Source organism: Suncus etruscus, chromosome 1 (assembly GCF_024139225.1).
Source record: "Suncus etruscus isolate mSunEtr1 chromosome 1, mSunEtr1.pri.cur, whole genome shotgun sequence".
NCBI classification, from domain to species: Eukaryota; Metazoa; Chordata; class Mammalia; order Eulipotyphla; family Soricidae; genus Suncus; species Suncus etruscus.
The window spans coordinates 176,442,544-176,470,404 of record NC_064848.1 but is presented as its reverse complement, the minus strand read 5'-3'; the positions used below and the strand labels follow the sequence as shown (position 1 = coordinate 176,470,404).

At 47.6% G+C, this 27,861-nt stretch overlaps 1 protein-coding gene across 1 annotated transcript in view; it reads left to right on the top strand.

Annotated features, from left to right (window-relative positions):
• The window catches only part of AKAP1 (A-kinase anchoring protein 1), a 48,721-nt gene that overhangs the window by 14,337 nt on the left and 6,523 nt on the right, over positions 1 to 27,861 (top strand). Inside the window, exons 2-5 of the mRNA XM_049771485.1 lie at positions 17,764 to 19,369; positions 22,000 to 22,133; positions 24,473 to 24,599; positions 25,323 to 25,450. Coding sequence (XP_049627442.1) covers positions 17,788 to 19,369; positions 22,000 to 22,133; positions 24,473 to 24,599; positions 25,323 to 25,450 — 1,971 coding nt within the window. The 5' untranslated portion in view covers positions 17,764 to 17,787. The remainder of the gene's footprint in view (positions 1 to 17,763; positions 19,370 to 21,999; positions 22,134 to 24,472; positions 24,600 to 25,322; positions 25,451 to 27,861) is intronic.

The following is a 27,861-nucleotide window of genomic DNA, read 5'->3' as shown; positions in this document are numbered from 1 at the left end:
GATGTACAACAGTTTCTTTATCTACTCATTTGTTCTCTGGCACCTGGGATGTTTCCAGATTCTAGCTATTGTGAGTAGTGTTGCAATGAACATAGGCATGCAGATGTCTTTTCTGCATTGTGTTATTTGGGCCCCTAGGGTATATTCCAAGAGAGGTATTGGTGGGTATTATGGGAATTCAAGTTCTCTATATAGTTTTTTGTTTTTGGTATTTTTTTGGGGTCACACCTGGCAGTGCTCAGGGGTTACTCCTGGCTCTGTGCTCAGAAATCGCCCCTGGCAGGCACGGGGGTGGGGGTGGGTAAAGAGTAGGGGGGTGGGGGGGATACCAAATGGGATGCCGGGATTCGAACCAGTGACCTTCTGCATGAAAGGCAAATGCCTTACCTCCATGCTATCACTCCGGCCCCACTTTATTTATTTATTTTTGGTCACATCCAGCAGTGCTCAGGGGTTACTCCTGGCTCTATGCTCAGAAATTGTTCCTGGTTGACTCGGGAGACCATATGGGATGCCGGGATTCGAACCACCGTCCTTCTGCATGCAAGACAAATACCTTACCTTCATGCTATCTCTCTGGCCCCAAGTTCTATATTTTTTTAAAAAATTTATTTAAATAGCATGTATTACATAGTTGACAAAGTTGATCATAATACATTTGTTTTCAGATAAGTTGGAGAGAAATTATAGAAACAAAAGAAGAGAAAAATAGAATACAGCAACAAGCAAATTTGTGAAAATTTTTGTTTCCAATAAAGTCATAAAGTCATTGTCAGAAGGTTTAGTAAGCTCTTGTTGCTAATTGACCATTCTGTTATTTCATATGTTTCTGAATAGTAGGTGGCTTCAGATATACATTGGCTTCTAAAATTGTTCTATTCCTACGGGGATGACTATATGAAACAAAAATGGAGTTGTATGGGGTGAATGCGGCCTGAAGGCCCAGGATTTTCAAGCACTATTGCTGGTACTGTGGCTTTTGTGGCTCAAAAAGGCTACAAGGCTTTCAGAAGTATGTGAAGGGGGGAGGAGGGAATGAGTACCCGCACTTACTACAAAAATAGTTCTGATGGTATCAGTCCAAATACCGGCATACCTGGAGTTTTGGTCAGATTGATGTCTCTGCAGAGTTTTAGAAGAGTGGTGAAACAGCAATTGTTTGTGATGGGTGTAGCAGGTGTGGCTTTGGCAGGGTGGGGACTCGGCCCACTATCTCCTCCTGAAATTGCCATCTTCAGCTGCAGGCCCGTGTGTGTACCCAGAATTTGTTACAGCTTGGTTTACATCTCTTTTTGAGAAGAGTCTATGGAGCTGGCTAGATGTAGACATGATTGCATTTGTGGGTGTCATTTTCCAGTTTTGAGGAACATCCCTATTGTTTTCCAAGAGGCTGGAACTGTTTACATTCCTACCAGCAGTGAATGAAAGTTCCTTCTCACTGTACTCTCTGTATCTATGCCAGAACTGGTTGTTCTTTTTTTTTTTTTTTTTTTTTTAATGTGTACCTGTCTCTGCTAGCACCAGCTTTATGCATTAGTAAGTCATCACTTTACACCTCCAGGTTCTCTAGATCAGTAACTTTCTTTTTGTTTTTTGGGCCAGGGTTTACTCCTGGCTCTGCACTCAGAAATCACTCTTGGCTTGGGGACCATATGAGATGCTGGGTATTGAATCCATGTCCATCCTGGGACAGCCGAGTGTAAGGCAATTGCCCTACTGCTATGTTAACTAACACTCCAGACCCTAGATCAGTAACTGTAAACAAAATGACATATAATGAAACCTATTTCACCTCTGGTAATTGATAGAAACAGGTTGAATGCCTACAGAACACTCACATGGAATAAAATTCTGAAGTAGTGTCTTCTAATATTAAACCATCCAGTCTAGTCATTTCTTCCTTTTATTCTTTATAAGTCTGCTTATCTCAGTTCAGGTTCCCTGGGGCTTTTCAGTCAGCTCAGGGCTAGGCCAGTACTGGATAGAAGGCTTCTTTTGGTTCACTATGATCCCACTTAGTTTAGGGCAGTTCAGACCCACCAGACATGCACTCTGTGATGCAGGTGTTTAGTCTGTGGGAGGAACTAGAGAACCCCAGAGAAAATCAAATCACAGACTTAGAGGAAAACCCAGACCCAGGAGGGGTCATTACCAGTGAGTGCCTGAGGACTACTTCTCTGCTGCCTTGATGGGTCTTTGAAATGTGGCTCCTGCCCTTCTCTCCACCTATGCTTCCCCAAGGGCTCTTTCTTTGCCTCTCCAGCAGAACCTGCCTCAGCAGGCTGTTGACATCTTTATTGAGTTGTCAGTCCTTCTTTATTTTTTTTTGGTTTTTGGGCCACACCCGGTAATGCTCAGGGGTTACTCCTGGCTATGAGCTCAGAAGTTGCTCCTGGCTTGGGGGACCATATGGGACTCCGGGAACCGCAGTCTGTCCTAGGCTAGCGCTGGCAAGGCAGACACCTTACCTCTAGCACCATCGCACTCGGCCCCGAGTTGTCAGTCCTAAGGGTGAGGAGGGGTATGTGTGAGAGCCCCCCCTCCCCAGAAGGTTGGAGATTCTGGATAGGTGTGGTATAGTAACATTGTCTCCTTAATCACTTCCTAGAAAAATAGATGTTGGGGTCCCAACATCCTCCTGACCTGCCCTTTGTTTTTCTTTTTTTTTTTTTTTTGGTTTTGAGGCCACATCCAGTGCCCTCTGGGGTTACTTCTGGCAGAGTTGGGAAACCATATTGGATGCCTGGGATTGACGCTGGGTTAGCTGCTTACAAGGCAAATGCCTTACTTGCTGTGCTCTGGCCCAGCTTCTTTCTTTACTTTTTGTTGTTGTTTTTGTTGTTGAGCAACACCCAGCAATGCTCAGGGGTTGTTACTTCTGGCTCTGTGCTCAGGAATCACTTCTGTGAGGGGCTTAGGGGATCATATGTAATGCCGGGGACAATAGAGGATGTCAGGGATTGAACCCAGGTCGGCCACATGCACCTTACCTGCTGTGCTACTGCTCCAGCTTCAACATATTTTTTGACAGTCTCTATATGTCATCAGCGGTAGTTGATTTTCTGAAGCAAAATTGGCAATGCGTTAATTAGCAAAGAAAAAGAAAGCATTGTAAGTATGTTGACTCTGATACATAGTTAGAAACAAAGCTGCAAGGTAATAGAGCACATATTGATACTTAGGTAACTTAGGGATGAATTTGCTTTTTATCAAAGCTTTGTTTATAGGAAGATCTGACTCTTGACTACTAGAGGTTGGAGAGAGCAGCCGTCTGTTCCTAGGGCTCCTCCCACCTGCTCTCTTCTCTTTCCCAAGCACTATCAGTTCTATCCTAGATTGTATACTAGAGTTGTTTCTTTCTTTTTTTTTTTTTTTACTTTTTCCCTTTTTTTTTTTGGTTTTTCGGGCCACACCATTTGATGCTCAGGGGTTACTCCTGGCTAAGCACTCAGAAATTGCCCCTGGCTTGGGGGGACCATATGGGACGCCGGGGGATCGAACCGCGGTCCTGATCCTTGGCTAGCGCTTGCAAGGCAGACACCTTACCTCTAGCGCCACCTCGCCAGCCCCACTTTTTCCCTTTTATTGGACACACCCAGCAGTGGTGGTCAGGACTTACTCCTGACTCTGAACACAAGAATCACTCTGGCAGTGCCCTGGACACCATCTGGAATGCTGGTATCAACTCAGGTTGGCTTCATGCTTTTATTTTATTTTATTTTATTTTAATTTATTTTGGTTTTTCGGGCTACACCCGTTTGATGCTCAGGGGTTACTCCTGGCTAAGTGCTCAGAAATTGCCCCTGGCTTGGGGGGACCATATGGGATACCGGGGGATTGAACTGCAGTCGAGATCTTTCCTTGGCTAGCACTTGCAAGGCAGACACCTTATCTCTAGCGCCACCTTACTGGCCCCGGCTTTGTGCTTTTAGAAAGGAAAGAGCTGAGCCATAGCATGCCGTATCTGCTGTGCTCTGCTCTCTCTCCTTTTAAAAATATGTGCTTTGGGGGCTGGAGCGGTGGCACAGCAGTAGGGCATTTGCCTTGCACGCGGCTGATCTAGGATGGACCATGGTTTGAACCCCCGGCATCCCGTATGGTCCCACAAGCCAGGAGTGGTTTCTGAGCACATAGCCAGGAGTAACCCCTGAGTGTAACTGGGTGTGGCCCAGAAACAAAACAAAACAAAAAAAAGTACTCTGTACAAACCAGAAGTAGCTTAGTTTTAGAGTACATTTGGCAGGAGGGGCCACTTCGACCACACCTAGCAGTGCTCTAGGGCTTGCTTCTAGCTCTGTGCTCAGTGATGCCTGGTGAAGGAGCCATATGAGGTACCAAAGATTGAACCTGAGTATACTCAAAGCAAGTGATACTAACCCTCGGACTCAAGATAGAGTAACTGTACTGTACAATTGCATGTACTTTTGCATGTGTGAGACCCAATGTTTATGCCAACATATACACACAAAGAAACACAGTATATTCTTTACTGCTATAGAAGTTAAGGCTTCATATTTTTCTTCCCTCATCCTCTCAGGATATCGGGAAGCAGAGTGTTATTTTTTCTTTTTCTTTTCTTTTACCAAGTGGTGCTCTCAGGCCTTCCTCCTTACTCTATACTCAAGAATCACTCCTGACAGTGCTCAGGGGACTACATGGAATGCCAGGGCTTGAACCTGGGTCAGCCACATGCAAGACAAGCTGCTGACCTACTATGCTTTCACTCTGGCCTCCAAGGAAACAGTTTTAAGTCTAGGCTAAGTATTGCTATGGTTACAAAGTTTTTATTTCTTGTTTTGGACCACACCCATTTGACACTAAGGGCTTACTCCTGGCTATGCGCTCAGAAATTGCTCCTGGCAGCGTTGAGGGACCATATGGGATGCTGGAATTCGAACCACTGTCCTTCTGCATGCAAGGCAAATGCCCTATCTCCATGCTATCTCTCCGGCCCCAAATATGTATGTTCCCTCTAAGCAAGTACTGCTTTTTTTTTTGGTTTTTGGGTCTCACCCGGCAGTGCTCAGGGGTTACTCCTGGCTCCACGCTCAGAAGTCGCTCCTGGCAAGCACGGGGGACCATATGGGACGCCGGGATTCGAACCGATGACCTTCTGCATGAGAGGCAAACGCCTTACCTCCATGCTATCTCTCCGGCCCCACAAGGACTGCTTTTTTGTTTTGTTTTGTTTCTGTGTTTTGGGTCACACGGCAGCACTTAGGGGTTACTCCTGGCTCTCTACTCAGAAATCACTCCTGGCAGGCCGGGGGACCATATGGGATGCTGGGATTCAAACCACTGTTCTTCTGCATGCAAGGCAAAGGCTCTACCTCCATGCTATCTCTCTGGCCCGGTTACAAAGTTTTTAGTCTTTCATATTTCCTTGTTTCTTCCCTCACTCATCCCCTTCTCTGCTTATATCCTCTTTCTCCTTAAACTTAGAAATCACTAGTTACTGGAGCAGCAGATAGGGCACTTACTTGCCTTGTACACACAGCCAACCTACCTTTGATCCCTGGCATTCTATATGGTCCCCTAAGAACCATCAGGAGTAATTCCTGAATGCAGAGCTCAGAGTAAGCCCTGAATTTAGCCAGGTGTGACCCTCCCTCCTCCCCATCCCCCAAATCACTAGTCTCCCCTTATTGTCTCTGAACATCCTTGATGCTCAACAACTCCCTTACTCTGCTTCTTCCTATCCTGGGAATCCCCTTTTCTCCTTTTATTTTGCTTCTGGACCAGGACTCTTCTTCTTTTTTTTTTTTTTTTTTTTGGGTTTTTGGGCCACACCCGTTTGACGCTCAGGGGTTACTCCTGTCTATGTGCTCAGAAATCGCCCCTGGCTTGGGGGGACCATATGGGACACCGGGGGATCGAACCGCGGTCCTTCCTTGGCTAGCGCTTGCAAGGCAGACACCTTACCTCCAGCGCCACCTACCCGGCCCCAGGACTCTTCTTCTTTCCTTCCTTTTCTTCCATTCCTTCCTTCCTTCCTCCCTCCCTCCCCTTTCTTCCCTCACTCACTTCCCCCTCCATCCACCCTCCCTCCCTCCCTCCCTTCTTTCCTTTCTTATTTTTTTTTTTTGGCTTTTAGGTCATACCTAGCTGTGCTTAGGTGTTACTCCTAGCTCTACCTATGGAGTCATTCCTGGCAGGTCCAGGTGACCATATGGGTTTGAATTGAATCCAGGTTGGCCACATGTGAGACAAACACCCTACCTATTATGCTTTCACTTTGGCCCCTCTTATTCCTTTCTGGGTAGTGTTTCCAGTATCTTGTCCAGCGTGTGGGAAGGTGTGCAGCCCAGGTGCATGCAGATCCAGCCCCTTTGAAGGTCGGGGTTGTGGCATGTGGCCAGAAAGAGACTGGCTGGTGGAAAGCTGGCTGAATCAGCAGGCCCCCAGATCCTGACACACCAGTTACCTTTGGGATATTTCAAAGATGGGATCTGGATTCTGGTACCACGTTAGGGGTGAACATGGGGGCCCACTCCCCCTTGGGGCTCCTGTACTATGGGCATTCAGGCTGCCATCCATCCTTTCATCTCTTAGCCCCCAGAGTGTTTGAAGGCTCTATCCTAGGTAAACTGGCTGTCTCTCTATTAGTAAAGAACTCTTGCCTGACTCTTGGACTAAATTTGTTGATTGTCAACAGTAACAAAGCCCACTAGAGAAGAGGTCACTGTTTTTTTGTTTTGTTTTGTTTTCCTTTTAAAGAAACCAGAAGACTCGTAACGGCCTTTAGAATGGAGTGTTATTTAGATTCATTTTAGTGTCTCCCTGTAGATGAATGGAAAGGAGCTTTCCAAGATTCTTGTGGTCGGTTGTATTGCACAGTCTGCCATTGGGAAAGCATTTGGCCCCTTTGCGGTACCCACCTGAGGTGGTAGATTAAGTCTGGGACTTTGCCTCCCATCACTGCCCCTTTAATGACATTTTTGGAGGCCTTGAAGGCATGGGTTATCTCCCCTCTTTCTCAAACTACCATTTGCCTTCTGAGCATTATTCTTGTCTCTGGTCATAGGCGAGAACTCTGTGTACCTTGGAAAACTTTCCTGGCACCTGCTTCATTTTCTTTAGAAGCCCTTCAAAATCACTTATAAAGCAAGATGGTTGCCAAGAGCAAGGATGAGGGACAGGATAAAGGCGGCATACTCATTGGTGTTTTAGAAACCATATCCCAGGTTCTGAACAATAATAGTATAGCAGGTGTTGTATTTGCCTTAGCATGTGTCTGACCTGGATTCAATCTCCAGCATCCCATATGATTCCCCAGAGCTCCACCAGGAGTGATTACTGAAGCACAGATCTAGGATTTAATTCCTGAGCATTGCCAGGTGTGGCCCAAAAAGCAAAATTAAAAAAAAATGAAATGAAATGAAATGATATCCCTAAGCCCAAATTAATAATGGGATGACTTGTCTAGAAAGTGCTGACAACTTTTTCCTTCATCATGTAAAGACTGGTCCTGTCATAGGTTTTTCTAAGCAGAGAAAGAAGGGGTATAAAGTTTTTCCTCCTGTGTCATTTATATGAAGTTAAACTTTTTTTTTTTTTTTTTTTTTTGGTTTTTGGGTCACACCCGGCGGTGCTCAGGGGTTATTCCTGGCTCCATGCTCAGAAATTGCTCCTGGCAGGCACGGGGGACCATATGGGACTCCGGGATTCGAACTGATGACCTTCTGCATGAAAGGCAAACGCCTTACCTCCATGCTATCTCTCCGGCCCCATGAAGTTAAACTTTTAATTGAATTCAAGAGGAGGAAGAGCACCTAATGTGAGACCATGTCCAGAGACTTGAGTTTCCACTCCTGGCTCTTTACCCGGAGCCTGAGTCTGGGTTTCCATTTTGGCTGGCAAGGGCTTCACTGAGAAGTATCCACCTCCTCACCCAGATGTTCGTGGCCCAACCTGGCAAGCCTCTTCCTGGGAAGCAGGTCCTGAAAATGGTGTGACTTTTGGAGAACTGGTTTGCCGAAGGAGGCAAGCTCAGGCTCAGGGCCTGGCTAGTCTAGCCCTTAGGACCATCATAATGGAGGGTGTGGGGGTTCCTGAGCTGTACTTCACAGCCCCACTGTGAGCTAGCGTGGAATCTTAGGGTGCCAGCACAAGTCCCAGCTCATCCAGGCCCCCTAAGGATGAAGGTAACAACCCTGTGAACACCGGGGCTGGACTGAGACCAGTACACCTGAGTCATGGCTCTGGCGGTCTGATTCCTGGGCCTCAGCCATGCTGTTGAGGGTGAGGTGCCCAGCGTACCATCAGTTTACCCCTACTCTCAGCGGCAGGACCCAGCGCTGCCCAGCAAGGTAGGCTGGGCATTGATATTGGCTCTCCAGCTTCTTTGTGCTTGCTCTGTCAGCACTACACTGGCTGCGTAGGGGTTTTTACACTTTAATTTCCATTAACTAAAATATAAGATTCAGTCCCCTAGTTACACTCGTCACATTTCAAGTGCTCGCTCAGTTGTCTCCCGGGACTTCGTGGCTGCCAGTGTTGGACAGCAGTTGCCACTTGGGGATCACCCAGGCCTTTGCCTCCTGTGACCTGCTCTGCTTTTTAACCATGTTGCAATTGCTGTGCCTCTTTATGGTTCTCATTGCTTTGACAGTTAAGGTCAAACTTTCGCTCTGGCTTTTATCACAGCTCCTAGGACTTGTTCTGATCTACTCTGAGACTTGCTCCCATTTCAAAGCAAGTTTTATTGACCAGAGATTCTTGTCATTAACCCACCATTGCAAGCTTTGGGACAATCTGGCCTTGGTGAGAGCGAAAGCCTTTTCTGGGTTCCCTGCCTGCTTCTGTTTTTTTTTGTTTTTGTTTTTGGTTTTTGGGTCACACCCGGCAGTGCTCATGGGTTACTCCTGGCTCTACGCTCAGAAATTGCTCCTGGCAGGCTTGGGAGACTATATGGGATGCCGGGGTTTGAACCACCAACCCTTCTGCATGCAAGGCAAACACTTTATCTCCATGCTAACTCTCCTGTCCCACCCTGCCTGCTTCTGAATGTGGGTTTAGCTCAGCACAGTTGTATGTCTGTCATGTATTTCAATTCTTCTCTTTGAACTGTGAGCATTTGGTAGATATAGACACTTCCTTTTTTTTTTTTTCAGGAGGTAGGGTCAATTTAATTTTTTTCTTGGGGACAGGGCAGGAAGTTATACTTGGCTGTGCTTGGAGGTCATTCCCCACTCTGTGACTATAGGTCTTTCCTTATAGTGTTCAAGAGACCGGGCAGTGCCAGAGATCAAACCCAGCACTACTCCAGGCAAAGCTTAACACTGTACATTGAATACTGCAGCCTCCTGAAATTTGTTACCATACAAGTTTAAAAGTGTTTGGGCTAGGGCCAGAGAGATAGTGTGGCAGTAGGGCATTTGCCTTGCATGCATCCCATATGGTCCCCGAGCCTTCCAGGAGCGATTTCTGAGTGTAGAGCCAGGAGTAGCCCCTGAGTGCTGCCAGATGTGACCCAAAACAAATAAACAAAAAGTGTTTGGGCTAGAGACTAGCTCATTGGACTGAGTGCATGCTTTGTGTGCAGGAGGCTTGGGTTCGACACTTCACATCCCAGCCACATGCTTCCAGGTGTGGCTCCCACACAAAAATCTGGGAATATTTGAATGTATATGCTTAAAAATTTTTTTTTCCTTTTTGGATCAGTGCTCAGGGCTTACTCCTGCTCAGAACTTCTTGCAGTCTTTGGGGGACTATAATCGGTGCTGCTCATTGAACTATGTATAAAGGCAAGCACCTTAACCCTGCCATGTGTGTGTGTGTGTGTGTGTGTGTGTGTGTGTGTGTGTGTGTGTCTTGATGTTAACCCTCCTGATTGTGCTCTGGGTTTGTACTCAGGCTCTGTAGGTATCATATGTGGTACCATAAGCTCCCTTCTCACTGCACTATGTGTCAGATCCTCATGTGTGAGATCATCTTACCTGAGGAGGAATTAGGTAAATGTATCTGATAATAACCTAGAGGAACTCTTGTAATTTCACAAAGATGTCTGTGGTTGGTCTTCTAGTAGACTAGGGCTTTGCAGTAGGAGAGAGAAAGGCCTGGTGCCTGGCCTGGCACCACAGCATGTGGTTATTCTCTAAATGCAGTGGCCACAAGAGTTGACTCTTGTTACTTAATCAAGTAGCTTGTGGAAGGGGAGAAGATCCTTAGCAAGAACTTGTTAGTTAACTCTCCAGAGATGGGTGTCTGTCCTGTTGGTTACAGCTAAGTTCTGTTAATGATAGGAGACACGTTTGGGTTTCCACTCTGTGAGAGTTTGTGGGTGCCTGCTGAGGGCATTAAGTGGCTGTGGTTTCACAGACGGGGTGGAACCTGGCAGGCTGTTGGCACCGCCATGGTTGCTTTCATGATTGACTTTTTCATCAATTAATGACATGCAGCTATTTTTCTACAATAGCTGCCGCCAGTTTGGCTTAGTCACAGGGACCAACACTCGGTGACCATTCCCAGCATTTGTTTGCTGTGTTGCAGAATTCTCTCAACTGTGACGACTGGGTTGGGAGTGTGAAGCCTTTACTTCTCCAGAAATCAGCTGTCCTGAGAAGCAGCTTGAATCTCTGGGAGAAACGGAATCCTCTGGAACCTGGAATGAGCAGGTGGAGCCGAATCTCCCGAGCCTGCCTGCGATGCGTGCTCAGACCTCCTGAGCCTGTGTGTCTGCCTCACGTGGCCTCAGTGCTGTGACCACTTGGCAGCCGGCCAACAGGCATCTACTCACAGCGCAAATGAACCTGCTAAAAATAAGCTCTCAGCTATTTAATTCCAAGAGATTGAAAATAGCCAAGTCTCCTCCCCACCCAGGCTTCAGGCAGGGCTGCCTCTGGATTCCTCAGTGGCCTGCCTGTGTGGCCTAGTCTAGGGGTGGGAGGTCCTGGCAGGGGCCTCAGCCTTTCCTCTACTTGTGAGAGATTTTAGATCCACAGTGTTAGAAGTGCCACTTCACCTGTTCAGTATTAAACCCAAGAAGACAAAACAAACCATAGCAGAACCCAGTTTGGGTGAGCAGTCCCTCAAAGAGCGTGTCTGGGAAGGAAGGACAGCAAAGAACTTTGTTGAGCTGAGTTGTGTGTCTGAAGACAGATATAAAGGTGGTCATAGCTGAAATTCAGGATGGTTAGTGCATCCTTCACACATATCTGAGCCTCTCAGACCATGGGACACAGGAAATGACAATTCTATTGGAGGTGAGATTGCATTCTTGAGTGTGAAGGGTCAAGGAAGGGGCTTGCTTGTCTTTTTTTGTGGGGAAGGCATACTTGGTAGTCCTTAGGGGTTTCTCATGCTCAAGTTCAGGAATCACACCTGGGGTGCTTGGACCACACGGCAATTGAATCTGTGTTGGCCATGTGCATGGCAAGCATTCTTTTTTTTTTTTTTTTTTTTTTTTTTTTTGGTTTTTTGGCCACACCCGTTTGACGCTCAGGGGTTACTCCTGGCTATGCGCTCAGAAATCGCTCCTGGTTTGGGGGTACCATATGGGGCGCTGGGGGGTCTGGATCGAACCGAGGTCCATCCTACGCTAGCACTTGCAAGGCAGACACCTTACCTCTAGCGCCACCTTCCCGGCCCCAGCGTGGCAAGCATTCTACCTACTGTATTGTACAGCACTGAAGAGGCTTATCTTGACTGATAAGAAATGGGAGTTCATGGGGCCGGGCGGTGGCGCTGGAGGTAAGGTGCCTGCCTTGCCTGCGCTAGCCTAGGACGGACCGTGGTTCGATCCCCTGGCGTCCCATATGGTCCCCCAAGAAGCCAGGAGCAACTTCTGAGCGCATAGCCAGGAGTAACCCCTGAGCGTCACAGGTGTGGCCCAAAAACCAAAAAAAAAAAAAAAGAAATGGGAGTTCAGGGTACCAGGAGCTAGCTACATGTGAGGAATCTCCAGGCTCTCAGCACTTCTGGGCGACTGCTACCTAGGGCATCCATCTATTCTAGGTGGAGAGATGGGTCATGTTTATAAACACAAACCCCTGCAGTGAAGGAAAAAACAGAACAGGTTTTCCCTTTATCTGGGAGTTTCCTATCTCTTAAGTGCCTGGAACATTTCATTTAAACATTTGGTATTTTCCATCCTTGTTAGATAGTCCTGAAGTTCACCCAGAGAAGCAGAGATACTAGTTTCTGGGTCTATAGCAAAGTTCCTTAGTCTCTGAGTGAATTGAATGATGGCTACTGGGGATTGATCAGGTAGACCATTCAGGATATTGTGAACTGGGGTTATTGGTGTAAGAAATATTTTTGGTGGATCAGGGATGTGGCTCAAATGGTGGATTGAGTGTGAGACCCTGAGTTTGGTTCCTATCACCACATGCCTCTGCTCCCAGCACTGCTGGATTTGGCCTCTACTGATATACTTGTGTGTCCCACCCCTCGACTTCTGAGGTCCTTCCTAGTCCAACAGTATGGGGCCTCTCGCTTGGAAATGGAGCAGACAGTGTTTCCTGAGGTTTTTTCTTTGTTGTTGTTTTGAGTTGTAACTTGCTGGTGGACATGGCTGACTCAGATTGGTGAGTCTGGGGAACATCTGGTTGGGAAGGTTAGGTGGGTCTGGGGAATATCTGGGCAGGAAGGTTAGGCAGATCTGGGGAACATTTGGGTGGGGAGGCTAACTGGGTGAGCGCTTGGTGACATCACAGCTGTATACTGGGATGGCATGTCTTGGTTCAGGTGGTTCAGTTTTTCAGCACATGTGAAGACTTGAGAACAGCAGAGTGCAAGTGGGGTGGGTCAGGATCTGGCTGCTGGTTTAGACCTGGGGTGCAGGACCAAAGCTAGACTGAAAAGTTGTTTGAATGTGGACCTCAGTCTTTCATAGTATGTGTGGGGTGAGTTAACTTGCTGGTTCCTAGGGCCGCCTAGTATTTCCAGAAGCTCCACATCTTGCAATTTAAGAGGGGCAATGTGTGTTTTGGGAAGCACATGCATACTCCCTCCCCCCCACCCCCCTTTCCCAACACAGTTTGAGTGTGGCTGCTGACTTTTGGTGTGATAAAGGTGGAGGCTGCCCCTGTGAGTTGTCAAGAGGGCTTTTATTCCTCTTCCCCCTTCCTGTCCCCATTTAATCTTTTTCCTGGAGAACTGTCGAATATATGAAAATTGCAACTATGAACTCCTCTGAAATGGAATTATTCATTTAATATTGACTTGGAATCTCCATTTACTGTTGGGAAGATGACCTTGGCTCAGATCCCAACTTCCCACTGTCTGCTGCATGGAACCTGCTGAATAGGATGTGGGCCCTGGCAGGAAGCCTGGGCACACTGTACTGCCTGCTGCTGTGTTCCAAGTTCATCATCCCTCTCTCGGCCTTTTTTTTTTTTTGGTTTTTGGGCCACACTGGGCATTGCTCAGGCGTTACTCCTGGCTTTCTGCTCAGAAATAGTTCCTGGCAGGCACGGGGGACCATATGGGACACCGGGATTCAAACCAGCCACCTTTGGTCCTGGATCGGCTGCTTGCAAGGCAAACACCACTGTGCTATCTCTCCGGGCCCCTCTCTCGGCCTTTTTCCTTCTCAGAATTTTATGTAAGGGATACTGAACACTCACCAAAGCTCCTGTGGTCTGTTACCTTTGGAGTGTGTGTCCTTTGCCATAGAATAGTAGTTTTTTTCTTTTTTTTTTTTTTTTGTGGTTTTTGGGTCACACCTGGCAGTGCTCAGGGGTTTTTCCTGGCTTCGTGCTCAGAAATTGCTCCTGGCATGCACAGGGGACCATATGGGACGCCGGGATTCGAACTGATGACCTTCTGCATGAAAGGTAAACGCCTTACCTCCATGCTATCTCTCCGGCCCCAGAATAGTAGTTTTTTTCAACTAGGGTGCACATTGGTTGAAAATACCCGGTGTGTCCCGGATCTTTACTTTGGAGATTCTGATTTACTTGATCTGGCTGCTGCATTAGGATTAGGATTTAAAATCTTCCCAAAACGATGCTAATAATGCTGTTGAGTTGTAGTATCACCATTGTTGGAGAAATTATCTCTATTTCTAAAAGGAAGAAGCAAGATAATTTTAGGATAATTTCCAAGGCGTCTACTAGAAAGAAACCATTAGATACAATAAATGAGAACACAGGATTCATGTGCGAAAATGGCCTTATTTGGTGTTCATATTCCTGGCTAGTTTTTTTTCTTGGAAGTCGATAGATATTGATATCACACATGGAAGTCCTACTGATTGTACTTTTTGTATCAATCAGCTTCTCCAAGAAAAATGATGCCTACTCTTATTACTTTTTTTTTTTTGAGGGAGTGGGTGTTACACCCAGCAGTGTTCCTGATGTTATATGCTTGAACCTAAAGTGTTAAAGTAGCATCACTGAAGTTTTCTCCTTGGAAGGATGCAGACAAAATCTTCTAAGTCCTGACATTGCTCAGCTCCTCCTGTCTTCAAAACCATTGCTCCCCCAAATGTTACCAACCTGGCTTACCTTTTTTTGTTTTGTTTTTGGGTCACACCCGGCAGCGCTCAAGGGTTACTCCTGGCTCTATGCTCAGAAATCACTCCTGGCAGGCTCAGGGGACCATATGGGATGCTGAGATTCGAACCACCGACCTTCTGCATGCAAGGCAAACGCCCTACCTCCATGCTATCTCTCCGGCCCCAACCTTTAAGGGGGAAGGACCTTTCTAGAGATAATAACCCCATCTCCCTTACTTGGGGTCAGGACCCATTCCCTAGTGTTCCTTTAGACACTAAAGTGCATGTGGCCCTTCATGGACCTAGCATCTTCAGATAGGGATTACCATCCAGTGGTATAACTAAATGTGGACATTATGAAAATTATGCTTGAAAATAGATAAGTAATTGAAAATTGAAAATAGATAAGTAATCACTTATCTATACTAATATAATATAATAATATAATAATCTATAACTTATCTATAATCAGTGTTTCTCCATGTAAGGTGGTGCATAGGTTTGAACTTGGGCATGGCAACATTCAGCGTATTGAGCAACTGGCCAGTCCAATGACCTTGGATTTTAATAGCAGACTGGTATTGCCCAAACCTGCCCTTTTCTGGGCTAGATGGAAGAGGATTGAAAGCCACTGCTCTGGGATTGATAGGGCTGGGTTACCGCTGGGCTCCCTTATTTCTTGGAGGTTTTTAAATAACTGCCAACATAGAGTGCCCCTAGACTGCACTCTGAAATACCAGCCTCAGCAGTACTTAGTCGCAGTACCCAGCCTCAGCCTCAACTGGAGGTGGGCACCTGCCAGGGAGCTGTCATCTCTGGTCTTGTTAGAGATTATGCATATAAGCAGATTCAATGACCAAGAGATGTCAAGGCCTTTTCATTTATGTCTGCATAAATCCCAAGCCCATCATAGGATATAATTCAGTGTCAGTGATTCATCCTTGTTTTGTTACTGGGCCCCACCTAGCAGTGCTTAGAGATCACTCCTGGCTGAACTCAGGTTGACCACATGCAAGATAAGTGCATCTTCCCCTTAAGTACTTTCTCTTCTGCCCGCAACTTTTCCCCTCCTTTAAACACCATGGTCTATGAAGTTGTTCACAAAGTTGTTTGAGATATTTGATGTTCTAACACCAATCCTACCAAAAGGGTGACCTTTCCACCACCTTTGCCCCCAGTTTCCTACCTACTGCCCTACTTCCTTCCTACCCCTTGGTAGGCACAAAATATTTTATTTTATATTGCTTGTTATGGTGAAATGTTAAGTGGGATTACCAAAAAACAGTTCAGTTAAAGAAAGTTTGTGAGGGGCCAGAGTGGTGGCGAAGCAGTAGGGCATTTGCCTTGCATGTGCTAACCTAGGACGAACCGTGGTTCGATCCTGGTGTTCCATATGGTCCTCCAAGCCAGGAGCGATTTCTGAGCGCAAAGCCAGGAATAATCCCTGAACATGCCCGGGTGTGGCCCAAAAGCCAAAAAAGAAAGAAAGAAAGAAAGGAAGGAAGGAAGGAAGGAAGGAAGGAAGGAAGGAAGGAAGGAAGGAAGGAAGGAAGGAAGGAAGGAAGGAAGGAAGGAAGGAAGGAAGGAAGGAAGGAAGGAAGGAAGAAGGAGAGAGGGGAGTGGAAGGAAGGAAGGAAGGAAGGAAGGAAGGAAGGAAGGAAGGAAGGAAGGAAGGAAGGAAGAAAAAAAAAAGAAAGTTTCTGAGAATTGTTATTTCTCACAAAGGGGTTATTTTTCCCCCCATTTTACAAAGGGGTTATTAAAGGTATTGAGGATTTTACTGAATTATTTTGCTAGCTGAGCCTTCTGTGTTTTTGTTTTTGTTTACTGAGATTTAGTTGGCTTCTATGCTGCCTTTCCCATCTAATTTGCTGTGCTCCTACTGGACTGTTAGTATTGTGGAATTTGGAGATGTTACATGCTCACTCTCCAGGAACTCCAGTATCTGTTTACCTGGGAGTTTCGTTGGCTTAGCACCTGCAGAGTTTATTTGTGAAGCAGTGAAATTGGGCCTCATGTATGGCAGTGGCAGCAGCTGTGGTGTGTAGGTGTGGCTACGGGGCGTCAGCAGAATGGGGGACTCAGCCACCCCTTTCCCAAGAGTTCCAGAGTTTTCAGCTTGATGACTGGTGTACCTGGGGCTGGAGAGAGAGCAGCAGAGCAATAGGGCATTTGCTTTGCACGCAGCCAAACCAGAGACAGCCCTGGGTGTGACCAAAAAAAAAAAAAAAAGACTGGTGTACCTGTAAGTTTTAATGGTTTGACATCTCTCCTGAGAGATTAGTCAAGAAGCTATGAACCATACCTTTGGTTTTAAGAAAGATTTAGCTTTAAAGTAAAATTTTCTGCCACAGGAGACATTAGGTATAAAGCGTGTTGTGTCCATATGGATATGGGTGGGTTGGGCACTGGTGATTGAGTTTGAGTTTCTTTTTTTTTTTTTTTTTGATTTTTGGGTCACACCTGGCAGTACTCAGGGGTTCCTTCTCGCTCTAAGCTCAGAAATCACTCCTGCCAGGCTTGGGGGACCATATGGGATGCCGGGATTTGAACCACCATCCTTCTGCATGCAAGGCAAACGCCTTACCTCCATGCTATCTCTCTGGCCCCTGATTGAGTTTCTTGTCTCTGTACATGTTTACTCTCTTTCAGGTCCTCTTTTCTCCTTTCTGGGAGAGAACTACTTGGGTCTCCTGATTCCTTTTGTTTGATGCACACTGTTTATCTTGCTCTTAGAACCTCCTGGAAGTAGTTTGGTGTGTGCCAGTAATGGTTCTCTTTTGCCTCGAGGGTAAAGTCCAAACTCTGAATTGGAGGCCCTGAGACTCCCTCAATACGTGGATCCCAAATAGCCCATCCTACTCCTGTACCTCACCCTCAAGCATGCCCCTCTGTCATTTGGAGTGTTCTCACCTTCCCACTACTGTTCCATTGACCCATAACCCATGGTACCTGCCAGGCATATGGACATATAAATTTCATAAGGTCTTAACTGTCTCCACCCCCACCCCCACCCCACCAAGGAACAGATGAAAGTGTATTGAGAGATTAGGAATCCAAACTTGGGAAATTTGGTGTCCAGAAATGAAAGAAGGGACAGGGCTTTGTTCCAGAAGGGCCTTGTTGCAGGGGAGCATTTGTGAGCATTGAAGTAGTGAAATGAGAGAAGACCTCCTGATTTTACAGGGGTCACCCCTACCTGTGAGGGTGTGGGTGAAGGGAGGTGTCCTTCAGGTGGGTAGGGACAAGGAGGGAGCAGCCTGTGGTTCTTGGGATCTCTTCACCTGGCTCACCGCTTCCTCTCTCATCTCCTCCTTTTCCAGGTGTAGTTGTATCCAGCCTCCAGGATGGCCATCCAACTCCGCTCTCTCTTCCCCTTGGCAGTGCCTGGCATGCTGGCACTCCTCGGCTGGTGGTGGTTCTTCTCTCGTAAGAAAGAACACAGCAGCACCTCCAACATACAAGTGAAAGCTGATGCCAAAGCGTTGGGGGCCACCCATGTCACTGAGAAAGAAACGTCCCCAGGGGGTGACATGGATGCTCCAGTGGTGTCCATGCCCCTGAGTGTCACACTACCAGAGAAGGAGCTGTCCCAGGCAAGCAAGCCTTTGGTGGAAGCCCCTGCCCTGCTGCGGGCACAGCCGGTTTGCCGCAGGTCTGAGTCTTCGGGCAGCCTTCCTAGCACCACTGACACGAGATGTCGCCCAGGAATCCGGAAAGACGACAGCGCGCAGGTGGAACTGGTCCTGACAGGTGATGAGGCCAAATCGATTCCTCGAGAATGTCACCTTCCAGCCTCCAAGGCTGTCTCGTTTCCCCACGAAGCAGCAGAGATGTGTAAGCGAGAGTCCCTGCTGAGCAGGACACCAGGGCAGGGCCAGCAAAGCCAGCCTGGGGCCCCAACAGAGAAGCATGGCCCTGGGGAGAAGGCACGCGAGAGGGTCGGCACTGAAGGGACGGGTGATGCCGTGCCGCCGGGAGAGAATGTGATGGAAGAAGGGATGTTGAACCAGGAGTCGCAGAGCATCAGGGTATCAGGCCTGGCCCCCTCGGGAGGCAGAGGCGGGGGAGAGAAGGGGCAGAGCCACCCACTTACAGAGGAGGATGCTGCAGGGAAGTTGTTGAGCAGCTTCCTGGAGTCAGCCCACACGCAGTTGGGGAAGGACGATGAGTCAGCACACCCGGAGCTGCGCAAGGCTGAGGTCCCTGCACTGCTCACTACAGGAGGCAGAACCCGGGACAGAGACCTGGCAGGGAAGCCGGGCCTTGAGAAGACCTTGGATAAAAATGAAGCGATTGAACAGGCTGCTTTCCAGTTAATCTCCAAAGTGATCTTGGAAGCCACTGAGGAAGTGCTGGCCACTACCGTGGGCAAGATCACAGGTCAGGTGACTACTGGCCAGCTTTCGGGGCTGGAGGAGAGATGCGCCCTTATGGGCCAGCAAACACCTGCTCTGCAGGAGGCAGCCGCCAGCCTAGCAGACCCAGCCCTTCAGGCCTTGCCCTCACCAGCCCTGGAGGCCGAGGCTGCTCTACTACCAAAGACCTACGTGAGCTGCCTGACCAGCCCTCTGGGTAGCCCCACCAAGGACAAGAAGCCAAAGACCTCTGTGCACCACATCTCCCTGACTCCCTCAGCCACCCCCCTGGGAGAGTTGCCCAACGAAGATTCTGGCTGTGTCACTTGCACTTCTGACAACAGCCATGGTGTCCCCTCCGTGGCCTCTGGGCAGTTCTCAGATTCTGCCAGCACCTCGGGGCTGGAAGACTCTTACGCAGAGACCAGCTCCAGCCCCAGGGACAAGGCCAACACTCCACCGCTGCTGCCAGAAAGGACTGTGCCCTTCAGCAATGGGGTGCTGAAGGGCCTGTCAGACCTGGGGACTGAGGATGGATGGCCGCCAGATGCCGAGGCAGATCACTCGGGAGGTAGGAGGCTCTTGGGCTGCTCATGTAATGGGCGGGTCTCCCTTTCTTTGGGGAGTAAAGCCATACGGCCTGCCTCACACCACAGGTGCTTCCTCCACAATGGTGGTCGTCAACGCTGCCTCCCCAAAGGGTCTGCAGACAGCTAGGATGCAGTCTGGATATCTGGGGGACCCAGTGAGTTGCCTCTGGGCTGCTTTGAATCACAGAGTCTGTGATTGGTTTGGTCGTCAGTGACCTGCCTCAGCCCTGACGAAAGAACCCAATTGAAGCCCAGCCTTGCCACCAGTTAGCCTACGTGTGCCCTTCTCCTTGATAAAATCACCATTAAAAGATAAAAAAGACAGGGCCGGACAGATAGCACAGCATTAGGGCATTTTCCTTGCACGTGGACAACCCAGGATGGACCCGGGTTCAACTCCTGGCATTCCATATAGTCCCTAGCCTGCCAGGAGCAATATCTGAGCATGAAGCCAGGAGTAACCCCTGAGTGCTGCCGGGTGTGGCTCCAAAACTAAAAAAAGAAAAAGGGCAAACAAAACTCAGAAACCAGAGAGATCTCCTTAGCTTGATTCCCCTTGAGTAACAAGTAAGGCTGAGGGGCCTTTCAGCTCTGTGTCCTTGTGTGCTTGTTCGTCTTCACCTGCTTTCTTTCTTCTGGAGCTCTCTCAGGGTAAGTGCCACTGGTGAGCGCCGTGGGGAGGCTGGTGCTTTGCTGCGGGGCTGCTGTCACCTTTGCCGAGAGCCTTAGCCCTTTTCTTTCTGTGCAGCTGCAGCTCTACCCACCCTGGGAAAGGGGGTACTTTTCTAACGAAGTGTCCACTGGGTTTTCCGAGTGCTGAGCCCCGCGTAGACAGTTCAGATCGCTAACACACAGGTCAGCAGCTCCGGACCCTGCCTTGGCAGCTTCCCCCACCCGGTGTTTCCTTCTGTTGAGTTCTAGAATGAGGCTGGACCCCCGCAGGGGTCTGGAGCCTCGTCCCGTCCCCATGCCAGCTCCTAGAAGGCGGGGACACTTGCCCAAATTTCCGTGTTTCCAGCCAGCATCTAGTGTGCCCCACACATGCATTGTAGTCAACTACTGTTGTGTGCCTCTAAAGTAGCAGGAGGCAGGGGTGATGCTCTCTTTCTCACTCACGATTGTGGGAAGCCAGATGCTGTTTGCTGCATCCTGAACTTCAGGGGTGTCAAATTGTTTATGTTTTGTTGAATGGTTTTTTTTTTTCAAAAACATCTCTTGGGGCCGGAGAGAGAGTACAGCAGGAAGGGCATTTGCCTTGCACTTGGCCAGCTTGGGTTCAATCCTGAGCAACCCATATTGTTCATCAAACCCTCCAGGAGTGATCTCTGAGTGCAGAGCGAGGAGTCATTCCTAAACATTTCTGGATGTGGCCCCAAAACTAAAGATAATAAACATCTCAAAACCCAATCCCCCAAAACCATACCTAAGACAGAACCATCACCCCCCTCTCAAAAACAAATAGAAGGCACCTAGATGGATGACTCCATCCCCCAGCAAATAAAGCTGCTTTCCCCTACTACCTTCAGCTCACCAGCTCTAGACGAATTGGATTACTCAGCTATGTGGCAAGTTCTGTGTTCAGGTCTCTCTGATCTTTGATGGAAGCAGAGGGTGGGGTAGGCCCTAGCACAAGGCCCTGTTTCTTTGCATGTGCTCCCTCAGGCGAAGAGGTGGAGGGACAGCAGGGACATACCAAGGGTCTCATGTCCTGGGGTCCATAGGTGAGAGACACTGATTAGTCCCAGTGATGGTGCAGAGCCTGGAGCCTCTGGAGTAGAGAGGGAGAAGAGTGATTCTGACTGTGAGCCCAAATTCTCTTCAGCTTTAACTCTTCTGCATTCAGATAGCACATACATACTTGGCAAAGGAATATGTCTAGTGTTTTGAGAAACCATGTGGAAAATAACCTAATTAGTGGAATCTCAGGAGTGATTTATTTTTGGCAATTGAGTTGCCCATATTTAAAAGCCAGAACTTTTTCTCTGAAGCTGATCTGGACCCCTGTTTTAATTATAGCCAGAGTAAAGAACAACCCAAGTTGGTGTCGGGCTCCTGCTTCCTACTCTGCTCTCTTAGGAGTATGCTTCACCTTAAGAGTTGCAGAAGGGAGGCCTGAGTAGCGGAAAGGCCCATTCTCCTTTCTTGGTCCAGCAGGTCTGTGCCAGCAGGTTGGAGGAGTCTGCTAGGCTGAATCAATGTGGGGTCCCTACCCAGGCCAGCAGTGACTGGTCAGTTCCAATAGAGGACAGCCTTCTCATACCTGACCCTTGGGACCACGTGAACCTCTTGCTCACCCCCACACCCTTCCATGGACACCCCTCTTGGGCCAGTGTCTGCTCTCCCATTCACCACTTGTCTCTGCTCCAGCAGCTGTGGTGGGGCGGGGCTGCCCATGAAGCAAATGGGGCTGTAAGCAACAGGCTAAAATTAGGTGTATCTACATCCCAGCCCTTTCTGAGCCTTCTCTACAGCCAGTTGACCATCACCTTCCAAGTCTGAGGGCAGTGTGGGGCAGGGCCTCCCTGGGGGATGTGAGTTTGGGAAATCAGTGTCAACTAGCTGCTCTGAGCCAGTGTCTGTGTGTCTGTCTGTGCTGCTTCTTCCCCTGCAGGCTCAGACGGGAATAGCATGGACTCGGTGGATGGTTGCTGTGGCCACAGGAAGACCGAGGTCTTCCAGAGCGCCCAGGCTGACACTAGCCCACAGAAAGTCGACCTCATCATCTGGGAGATTGAGGTGCCAAAGGTAAGCTTGCAAGCTTACGGTTTCCTTCAGGCCTAGGTCATTGCTTTTGGGAGGAGGAACTTTAGGGTAGGAATTGTCAATCAGGTAAAAAAATAACCCCGTGAGCCAAGATGAAAGGAAAGGAAGGAAACTCTACTTTGGAAATGGATCTTCAGAGTAACCTCTTTTTATCTTCCTCCTCATCTTTATATATACATCATATATACATTCCTTGTATATGCTGTTTGAAGATGCTAAAACACCCAATGAACTGGGAATGGCTTAGTGGTCAAGGGGGTGTGTGTCCAAAAAATTACCAAGGCCAAGAGGTTTTTTTCTTCGTTTGTTTTTGTTTTGGGTCCATGCCCAGTGGAGCTCAGATCTTAGTGTTGGCTTTATGCTCAGGAATCACTCCTGGTTTTGTGTGAGGGAACCACATGTTATGCTGAGGATTGAATGAGGGTTGGCTGCATGCAAAGCAAACAGCCATCCCAATGTTCTATCACCCTGAATTTATTTTTTATTATTACCTATCTTTATGATTTTTTGGGCCACATTCATCGTGCTCAGGAACCACTCTGGGAATGCTCAAAGGACCATATGGCATGCCAGGGATTGAAACCTGGATAGCTGCATGCAAGGTAATTGGCCTTCCTGCTGTACTATTGCTTTGGAGGTTCAGGTTTGAGTCCCAGATCGCTAAACAAGAACTGTGGGTAGGGCCCCACAGGAATTCCTTTGTCATATTCCATCCATGCCCTCCAGTGCCAAGTAAAACTGAGCGAAAATCAGTCCATTTCAGAGAACTTGAGGAATGGGAATATATGAAGAAAATGAAAACCATCTCTAATGCTACCCTAGAGAATGACTAGGAAGACTTTTATTTCCTTCTCATCTTGCACCCTGTGGTTTTTTAAACAAAACTGAGATTATGTTGCTTTAATTAATGCTTTTAAATATTTAACAATTTAATTTTCCTCTATTATTCTTTGAAAGTGTAATTTTAACTGCATTATTCATTGTGTGAGTGTCAGTTTACTTCACTGGTCCTCAGTTCTAGGGTGCTTAAGTGGTTTTGAGCTTCTTGCTGTTATAACTTAAAACTTATTAGTTTGATCTTGATGTTTATCTCTGGGGCTTAGAAATAATTGGCCCACTACATTCTCCTAGGGCATGGAACTCTCTGTGGAGGATGGAGCCTTTGGCTGGCTTTGAGCTCCGGGTCAGGTGGTCTGCTTTGACCCCCTGGTTCGCCCCCTTGGTTACTTCCTCCCCCTGATGACCCTGTTCTCTCTTCTGCCCTCTTTTTTAGTGTCCCCCCCCCCCCTTTGTTGTTGTTGTTTTTTTTGCAAAGGGCACATCCAGGCAGCTCTGGTATAGAGAGACCTAGTCTTCCATAATTGCTAAGGTGGAGTCCATTAGGATTGTTTCAGGGCTTATCTTACATCATGGCTAAATTTGGCAGCTGTTTTGTGTTGTGAATTCTGGCATGCTGGACACGTCTGCTGGCCTCATGCTTGGATGCTGTTCATTGGCAGCCGAGCCTGCAAGTTCTTTTCCAGACCTTAATTTTCAAACTTCAGCCCTTAGTCTTCAGACCTTAGGAGAACAGAGTAGAGAATGGTGGGGCCAGAGCAATAGTACAGCAGGTATGGTGCTTCCCTTGCATGTAGCTGACCTTGGTTGGATTTCTGGCATCCCCTATGGTCCCCTGAGCCAACCAGGAGTGATCCCTGAGCACAGAGCTGGGTGTGGATCAAAACCAGCCCTCTCCAACACGAGAGGATGGAATTGTAGACCTAATTGACCCAAGATGAAATTTAGAGCCAGTATTTGGAGAAGATGCTCTCTTGGCAGCTTTCTGGATGCTGGCCACACGGTCAGGGCTGAAATGGGAACGGCTGAGTTGCAGAGCCTCTGAGTATCCATTTCTTTTTTTTTTTTTTTTTTTTTTTTTTGGTTTTTGGGCCACACCCTGTGACGCTCAGGGGTTACTCCTGGCTATGCGCTCAGAAGTTGCTCCTGGCTTCTTGGGGGACCATATGGGACGCTGGGGGATCGAACCGCGGTCCGTCCTAGGCTAGCACAGGCAAGGCAGGCACCTTACCTCCAGCGCCACCGCCCGGCCCCTCTGAGTATCCATTTCATCTGCTCTGTAACTGTGTGACTCTGGCTAGTTAACGCTTTGTACGATGCTATAATGTTGTTAACCATTTTCTAGATACAATAAGTGAATACTATAGTTGAAAAACAGTCTGGCAAGTGAGTTGCAGTTGTATGCCATACAGTAATATGTTGACTGTCTGAGCTTGACCTCACCTGTAGGTAAGTCCTGTTAACATTTTTTTTTTTTTTGGAAGCACCTAGTTGGTCGACTAATTGGCAAGCAGGGTCGCTATGTGAGTTTTCTGAAGCAAACATCGGGTGCCAAGATCTACATCTCAACCCTGCCGTACACGCAGAATGTCCAGATCTGCCATATAGAAGGTCAGTGGCAGCTGATGTTGTTATGTCTTCCCTAAAATTGAAACACTTTTGTTGTTGACTTTTAAGTCTTAATTGCATTCCTTTTGTAACCTACATCTATTAGAAACCCCTTTTATCTCAAGGTAACATTGAGGTCTGCGAATATAGTACAGGGGTTAAGACATTTGCCTTGCATGTAGCCAACCCTGGTACAGTCCACAGCATCACATATAGTCACCATGAGAATTGCCAGGAGTGACCTTAGCATAGAGCCAGAAGGAAGCACTGAATGTAGCCAAAGCAAAACAAAACATACAGTATTGAGTATCTTTCTGTGAGCCTTCATCTCCTGTTGTGGTGCTTGGAGAATCTCTGTGTCCTGTGAATGAGAGAAAATCCTTTATAAGGCTGCCTCTAGACCCACACGTAACCAGGAGAAGGGAGATGCATTTCCAGTGCCTTCTGTCTACATGGGCCCCTTCAGAGCATGAATATGGGTCCCCTCTGATCTTTTCACATCTGCCAGCTTCCTTCTGCATCCAAAATAGAGATCATTGGGAGGAGTCATCTTCCCAAAGGTTGAATATCTCAGACTTAAGTGCCTTCCTTTCCAAGGCCAAACTTAGCATGTAAGCACATGAAAGATGCATTTGAGGTCAGAACATGGCATGTAGAATGAAGTCTAGGTTTTAATTTGTTTATAATATACACAATGACAGTGCCTGTTTCTCTGCCCTGTTTTAGGCTCTCAGCACCATGTAGACAAAGCGCTGAACTTGATTGGGAAGAAGTTTAAGGAACTGAACCTCACCAATATCTATGCCCCCCCACTGCCTTCACTGCCACTGCCTTCTCTCCCCATGACTTCCTGGGTGAGTACCAAGGCTTTTTGGTGCTGCTTTTCCCCTAAACTGTCCTATAACAGAAGCTGACCTCTGTGGCTATGTTTTATAGGGTGGGGCTGGAGTGCTGGGAAGAAGCCAACAGCCTCTCCTGAAAGGACTGTTCTTTCCCTGCTCGCATCTCATGAGCAGCCTTTGTCTTTTCAAAGCTTCTGTCTAGGGCCCGGAGAGATAGCACAGTGGCGTTTGCCTTGCAAGCAGCCAATCCAGGACCAAAGGTGGTTGGTTCGAATCCCGGTGTCCCATATGGTCCCCCGTGCCTGCCAGGAGCTATATCTGAGCAGACAGCCAGGAGTAACCCCTGAGCACCGCCGGGTATGGCTCAAAAAACAAAAAAACAAAAAACAAAAAACAAAAAAAAAAGCTTCTGTCTAGAGAAGGTCATAATCCAGAAGATTTTGTGTGTGTGTGTGTGTGTGTGTGTGTGTGTGTGTGTGTGTGTGTGTGTGTGTGTGTGTGTGTGTCTGTCTGTCTGTCTGTCTGTCTGTCTTATCTTTCTATCTACATTGGCAGGGCATTCAAGCTGGATCTGAATCCAGGGTTATAGCTGCCACCTCAGATAGCATGTGGGGACCATCACTGGGCTGGTCTGGGGCTGTAATTGGTCAGAGTGTTTCTTGATCTTTGCTGATCTAGTAGGGCCTCATGTAGGATTCTCTTTCCTTAGCTCTTGGGCAGGAGGCTCCTAGTATAAAGCAAGATCAATTGGGGAGAGAATTTCATCCCCAGTTATTATTTGGAATGGCTTCTTGGTTTTAGTTTTTCTTCCCATAGGACTCCCTTGCTACCCCCCAACCCCTCCAAATTCTTCTACCTTTAGGGGTAGGAATGGAGTGTGTGTGTGTGTTGATTGAACCCAGTGTGTGTGTGTGTGTGTGTGTGTGTGTGTGTGTGTGTGTGTGTGTGTGTGTGTGTGTGTGTTGATTGAACCCAGGTTTTATGCATGAAAGGAAAGCTCTTCAATGCTGATTCACATCCCTTACCCTTATTCTTTTTTTTTTTTTTTGGTTTTTGGGCTACACCCGGTAACGCTCAGGGGTTACTCCTGGCTATGTGCTCAGAAGTTGCTCCTGGCTTGGGGGACCATATGGGACACCGGGGGATCGAACCGCGGTCCGTCCAAGGCTAGCGCAGGCAAGGCAGGCACCTTACCTTTAGCGCCACCGCCCGGCCCCTACCCTTATTCTTACTGGGTTTTGGCCTATATTCCATTGATGCAGGTTAAGGCTCTGTGCTCAGGGATTATTACTCCTGGAGGGCTCAGTGAAAATATTGGTTGTATCTACCACAGGTGAGCACCTTATCTGCTCTGTTCTCTCTGGCCTGTATTCTTTTTTTTTTTTTTTGGTTTTTGGGTCACACCTGACAGTGCTCAGGGGTTACTCCTGGCTCTCTACTCAGAGATGACTCCTGGCAGGCTCAGGGATGCTGAGATTTGAACCACCAACCTTCTGCATGCGAGATAAACACCTTACGTCCATGCTATCTCTCCAGCCCCATCTGGCCTGTATTTTTTATCTAAAAATATAGTTTTAGGGCCAGGGAGATAACATGGAGGTAGGGCATTTGCCTTGCATGCAAAAAGATGATGGTTCGAATCCTAGCATCCCATATGGTCTCCTGAGCCTGACAGGAACAATTTCTGATCTTAGAGCCAGGAGTAACCCCTGAGTGCTATCGGGTGTGACCCAAAAAGCAAAAAAAAAAAAAAAATTTTTTTTATTTTGGTTTTGGTTTATACTTGGCTATGATCAGGGGTTATTCCTGGCTCTGCAGTCAGCAATCACTACTGGTGGTGTTCAGGAGACTATACCAGGGATAAACCTGATTGGGTTGGCCAGTGCAAGTGCCATACCTGCTGTGTTCTCTCTACTCCCATCCCCTGTATTTATTTATTTATCATTATTATTATTTATTTATTTATTTATTTATTTATTTATTTTGGTTTTTGGGTCACACCCGGCATCACTCAGGGATTTCTCCTGGCTCTATGCTCAGAAATCGCTCCTGGCAGGTTCGGGGGACCATATGGGATGCTGGGATTCAAACCAATGACCTTCTGCATGAAAGGCAAATGCCTTACCTCCATGCTATCTCTCTGGCCTGTATTTATTTTTTAATTAAAAGAAAAATGCTTTAAGTTACTTGGCTCCACTATGACCTTTGTCTGGCTATACCTTCATTGAGCACTACCGGTGACCTGTCCTCTGTGTTGGTACCAAGGAGCTATGAATTGTAGTGTGGACAGAATACTTTGACTCGCTTTCTTCTGTTGGACTCTTTTGAACTCTGGGACTCGAGCTGATTCCAGATGTCTCAAATGTCAGTGCCAGGGGTGGAAGTCTATGCTTTGTCTCACTGGTAGAGGCTTTTGGGCAGGT